Source organism: Acinonyx jubatus, chromosome B4, assembly GCF_027475565.1.
Source record: "Acinonyx jubatus isolate Ajub_Pintada_27869175 chromosome B4, VMU_Ajub_asm_v1.0, whole genome shotgun sequence".
NCBI classification, from domain to species: domain Eukaryota; kingdom Metazoa; phylum Chordata; class Mammalia; order Carnivora; family Felidae; genus Acinonyx; species Acinonyx jubatus.
The window spans coordinates 100,959,741-100,965,740 of record NC_069387.1 but is presented as its reverse complement, the minus strand read 5'-3'; the positions used below and the strand labels follow the sequence as shown (position 1 = coordinate 100,965,740).

Below are 6,000 nucleotides of genomic sequence, written 5' to 3'. Positions count from 1 at the left end.
CGCCGACTCCCAGACCCGCGCCTCGTCCCCCCCAAACTCCCCCCAGGTAAGGGGCTGCCCGCGCTCGACCCGCGCGCCCGTCCTCCCGAAGCGGCTGGACAACTGGTGTGTGTGCGCGTCCAGCCTCCTCTGCGAGCCGCCCAGGGGCTTCGCGCCTCGCCCAGGCTTGAAGGTGTTGGTGGCGGGGACCTTGGGCCGACGGTGGCCGCAGCGAGGGGCAGGAGAGGCGGCGAGCCGACAGGTGGCGGGGTCTGGCCCCGGTCCCCTTACCGCCGCAGGCGCAGACCCCGGTGGGGATGGGGCGGGCGGGCGGGCCGGGGGTGGGGACAGTCCCTTTCTCCTCCCCTCGAGGGGCGGCGATCGCCGGGCCCGCCGTGTAGGTGCGTCGGAGAAACTTTGCAGGGTGGGGACTCTGCAGCCACTTGCCGCCGGGGACTGGTCGCCGCGCTGTGCGGGGGCGGGGGGCTCCGAGACGGGTCGCGGGGGCAGCCCCTCAGGCCAGGCGAGGACCTTAACGCTTCCCTTCCCCGCCCCCTTTTGTGTTTCCCCTCAGACCCGCCGGCCGCTGGGGGAGCCGCGGCCGCCCCCGCGCCCGGGGGTCGTTCCCTCGCATCCTCCGGGCCGCGGGAGGGCAGAGGCGGCGGCGGCCGGAGCCGGGCCGGGCGGCCTGAGGTGAGAGCCCGGCCGGCCCCGCTGGGAATATGGCGACCGGTGGCTACCGGACCGGCGGCAGCGGCGGCAGCACCACCGACTTCCTGGAGGAGTGGAAGGCGAAGCGCGAGAAGATGCGCGCCAAGCAGAACCCCCCGGGCCCGGCCGCCCCGGGCGGGGGCAGCAGTGACGCGAGCGGGAAGCCCCCGGCGGGGGCTTTGGGCACCTCGGCCGCCGCCGCGGCCAACGAGCTCAACAACAACCTCCCGGGCGGCGCGGCCGCACCTGCCGCCCCCGGCTCCGGGGGCGTGAACTGCGCCGTGGGCCCCGCGGCTCTGCCCCGCTCCGCCCCCGGCCCCCGGCGGCCCGAGGATGAGCCGCCTCCCACCGCCGCGGCCGCGGTCTCCGCCTCGGGGGCACCGCCGGCCCGGGGCGACGACGAGGAGCGGGACGGCGCCCAGGACAAGGGCAAGAGCTCGGGCCCCAGTGCCAGGAAGGGCAAGGGGCAGATCGAGAAGAGAAAGCTGCGCGAGAAGCGTCGCTCCACCGGCGTGGTCAACATCCCCGCGGCAGAGGTGAGCGGGCGGGGCGCCGCGGAGGGAGCTTCCCGGGGCCCCGGGGGGGCAGAGGTTCCCTACCCCAGCTCGTACTTTTATCCTTTCGCTGAGTTATGCAGGCCGAGGGTGATGGAGTTTTACTGTGAGCAAATGCTTCCTGGGAAGTTCCCCAAACGCAAAGTAGGACACGTGCTTTTCAGGCTTCCTGGCTGAGGTCTCCGATTCAGGATCCTTCTTTACATTGGTGGAAAGACTACTCGTGGTTCCAGGACTTGCCCGCTTAGGGTTGTTTGTTTCTGCTTCATCAGTTAGAAAAATTGATTAATGGTGATGACGACATACGCTGTTTAGTTTCCCACGTGCCCCTCGGAAGTTATCAGATTGTTTATCTCTTTTCTCTTGACAGTGTTTAATAGCACCTGTAAAGAAACGTGGCCTTAGCACTATGCGAGACAGCTTTATCTTTCAGTGTATCCAAGATGAGTGTATCTGAATGAGTGTATGCACTGTTTCATATCTAAGCTAGCTTTTGGGAAGAGCGCTCCCCATCACTCACTCACACACACACACACACACACACACACACACACACACACGCGCGCGCGCGCGCGCACAGTTTATTCTGAGTGGTATTTAGGACAATAGGAATGCTGTAGCAACCCACAGTTCTTTTTGCTAAGACGATCTTTCCGTGTATTTAAGTATTTGGCTCTGCGTATTCTGGAAAACATTTGTGGTAGGGTTTTTGTTTTTGTTTTGTATTTTTGAGCAGTCTCAACATTCCTGCAGGCAGCAACGTCTTTCTATTAGAGTGAGTGGTGAAACATTTTTACTTAGTGTGTAACCGCACCTATCTCTACCCTCAAAAAATTTTTTTCTAAGCAAATTTTGGTTACTTGAATAGAAGTGCACGAGTTTTGGGAAGTGATTCCACAACCTTGTTTCACCCAAAGAAGTTGTATCATTTTCCCATTGGCTCATTAGGTTTTACTCTTAAAAAAAATTTTTTTTTTTTACTCGTGGCCTTGTAATATATTCAACTTTGATACCTAGTTAATAATTAATAAGAATATGCTAACTTCAGTTGTGGTTCAAGTAAAAACATTCAGAGTAAGCTAGGGTATATGTCAAACATACCCAACTTTTTAAGTGTTAATATGATTTCCATACCTGGAAAATCACAGTTTGTCTTTGAAGGGTATATTTTTATATGCATGTTTCAGCGAGATTTTATCAGCCAGCAAAACTGTCCTCTGTGGTTTGCTACTTGCACAAAAGATCTGTTATTCATTAAATTGCTTTAAAAGGAATTCATGAGAGTGGTAATCAAATTTCTAGGGTTTTTTTTTTTGGTTGTTGTTGTTGTTAAAAATATGAAGATTAAGGGGAAACTAAAGACAGGGCTCTGGAAAAGCTACATTCCTCAACTTTATTTTTAAAAGTAGCTGATGGTCCAAATAAAAGAATTAGTCATTTTCAGTCTTTTCCTCATTGTTCATCTGACAGGGGTCTTATTTTGGGAAATATCTTGGCAGATGTTAAACTTTATTTTTTGTCAGGCTGCTTGTACTAGAATTGTTACTTCTCCAGTACCTTTTTTGTTTTTGTTTTTAACAAGCATTATATTTACCGGGGGAAATAAGTGTGGTGTATCATGCGAGATCCTAAGAAACATCCATTGTTAATGCTCCTGCTTTGGGTTAGGGAACATAGTGCTGAGAATGTAGATCACTCCCCACTACAATTGAGTCTAATACTCTGGAATGTTTTTCGTTTGGGTGTTGGCAACTCCTAAATTTAATCTTCCTTAAAAACAAACAACCCAGGGTACCATTTTTTTGTCTGTGGAATTTGAACCTTTTTTATTGAATAGAGAGTTGAGGACTGCTTTCTTTTTGTGGTAACTATGGCTCTATCTGTTGCTGTAGGACGCAACAAAACATGGCAATGTTTTAACGCAGTACCTAATTAGCAGGCATACTTGTTGAGTGCCTCCTCATATTTTCGTAAAAACAGCTTAAGTCGTTCAGAGATTATTTTAATAGTGGTAAATATATGACACAAAACTTTAAAGATGGGCCATCTTTATATTCTTCAGGTTGTATTTTTAGAATTGTGTGCCATTCATTTCTCCTAGTAGTTTCAACACTGAGAATGTCAGTTGGTATGGAGTTTCTTGTGTAATGTAGCACTGTTGGTTTAAGAAGTCATATCATATTTTATAAAGTTTTCAGGTGTGTAAATATCAGAAAAGCAGACAATTATTAATCTGTCAACATTCAAAAATAGACTTGTATTATATGTGATGTTGAGAAAGACTCTTATTTTCAGACAGTATTCTCAACCAAGTTTCTATTAGGAAAGTAGCATATAATTCACATGCAAAAGCCGATTTTTGTGGTTGATAAACATTAAGTTCCATCAGGAAGTATTTATTAAACATCTGTTTGACACATTCACTGTGACTTTCATTAACTTATCTTACTAATTACAGAATATTATAAAATTTGTTGTAAAGGCTACCTGACAACAACTAAAGATATCACAAACAGCAACAAGATAATATTAGCAAGGATGCAGGTCTCAAACTAGATGTGATGGATGGGGATGGGAAGCTGGGTGGGATAGTACTTGTGATGACTGTAATAAAAAGTGCAAATATACAGATGCTTATTAGTGAGACAAACTTTAGTTGTTCTTGATTACCAAGTTAGAGATTAAAAAAATGTTTTTTTCTCTAAATTTTTACTTTGTCTACTTTTTTGGGGGATAGCTCAAATTGGATAATTTGGCTGTTCTTGCCAGTAATTTTGGTATACGTTTATTAGATCAGTCAGATCTTTATTACATGTCTGTGTTCAGGCAGTATGGTAAGGGCTGTGGAAAAAAAACAAGAAGAGTAAGGCAGTGTATATTCTCAAGGAGCAGGGCTATAATCCTGGAAGAAGGATAAGGCATAATTATATGAAAAAACTTAAGTACTGAGTTAACAATTGAAAAGCCATCTTAACACAGCAAATTGTTTATTAGAAATATTTTATGTGTAGGGGTGCCTGGCTGGCTTAGTCAGTGGAGCATGTGACTCTTGATCTCAGGGCTGTGAGTTAGAGCCCCACTTTGGGGTATGGAGATCACTTAAAAATCTGAAAAAAAAAGTTTTGTGTTGAGGGGGAAGAGGTGATTGGGGCTGAGAGAAGCTACTGGTGATGAGGCTCTTGGGCTGAGACTTACATTTCTGTACCTATATATTTATACATCCATTCACACATACGTGTATACATACTTATGGTGTTTTAAATCTGAGTGTAGTGGTTCTTAATTGTGGAAGTGCATTAATATCATGTGAGGATCTTAAAAAAATGCTCCTCATGCAGAATACTTGCCCTCTCCCTCCCTGAGCCCCTTTTGATTTAATGGGTCTGGGATGGATCCCAGGCATCAATATTTTGATAAGCTTCTCATGTGATTCTACTGTGAGTCAGGGTTAAGAACTATTGGGCTGCAGTCTGGGGATACAGAAATGAATAGGACACAGGCCTTGCCCACAGGGCCTCTCAAGTAATATAGGGAACTGTGGTAAGTACAGTGTTTAATGCAGGCTGAGCAGGGTATCTAACCTAAGGAAGATGGGGATAGTTGAGGAAGGGTTCCTAGGCAGTACCACCCCTGTTTTCAGAGTGCTTGTGAAGTTATTGCCATTGAATAGGTTTGCATGAGTGGGTTAACGGAGGTGGTTAATAAAATATTTCAATAGGTAAGGTCAAATGATACTGAAATTTTGATTTAAATACAAAGTTAACACGTATTGAAACTTACTATTTTCATAGTGGTTGGCTACAGTACTTTATGTTTTAATTAATGCTCACAGCAATCCCATGTGGTAGTTACTGTTTCTCTTTATATCCTCATTTCCAGAGGAGAAAATGGAAGCTTGAAGAGCTTAAATGACTCAGGATCACATGGAAAGTGAATAAGTGGTAGAGCAGTATTTTCAGTGTGTGTGTGTGTGTGTGCATCTTGGGAGAGCGGGATTTTTAAGAATTAATTTTTAATTAATAAAATATTAAAAGAATTAATTTTTAAGAATCAGCCAATTTTGCAATATGTAGCTTGTTTTCCTATAACTTTTTATTTTTTTCTATAACTTTTTATTAGAGGTTATCTTAAATAATTTAAACCTCTGAATGGAGAAAAGAGTAAAAGGAACTGATTAGAAATTAAGGTCAAATTTGTAGGCTCAGAGATTGCTTCTGACCCTCTATAGTTTACTTGGCAAAATTTTGAACACCAGGCCATCAGCACAATCTATTTTTGGCTAGATCAGAAAATATGAATCTTTGTTTTTACATAAGTGATATGTTGTTTTTCTGTCAAGATGGAGTTAAAACACCTACTCCATAGTTTGAAGGAGCATTTAATATATAGAAAGCATTTTTAAGTGAGCACAATTTTAAGTCATAATTATTCAGCGTATTTGTTGAACATTATATGGGACAAGTTTGACTAAGTAAACCATGTGAATCCAGGTAGATTAAGAAATGCCTTTGGTATGCCCATTATATACCAGACTGTCTACCTTTCTATGTGATGAGTCAGAAGAGGAACTAATAGTGACTCAGGGTTGGAGAAAATTGGGCTTGTGAATAGGGTAGATATAGCATAAACACCAAGGCTACTTAGATATTAAGCCCAGTTTTCCTAAATGTGAACTCATTGGTAAGGTAAATTGAAAATGGAATATTATCAGGATTTATAATGAGTTGTCTAAGCTGAGAGATCTTTTTCCATAAAA

At 45.0% G+C, this 6,000-nt stretch overlaps 1 protein-coding gene across 4 annotated transcripts in view; it reads left to right on the top strand.

The window, feature by feature from the left end:
• The first annotated feature begins 564 nt into the window (after nucleotides 1-564).
• The window catches only part of PAWR (pro-apoptotic WT1 regulator), a 193,344-nt gene continuing 187,908 nt past the window's right edge, over nucleotides 565-6,000 (top strand). For all 4 annotated transcript variants that reach the window (XR_003424334.2, XM_053226523.1, XM_015063668.3 and 1 more), the window contains exon 1: nucleotides 565-1,226. Coding sequence is in view for 3 of the 4 variants with exons in the window: in XM_053226523.1 (XP_053082498.1) it covers nucleotides 702-1,226 (525 nt within the window). In the remaining variant the exon portion in view is untranslated. The remainder of the gene's footprint in view (nucleotides 1,227-6,000) is intronic.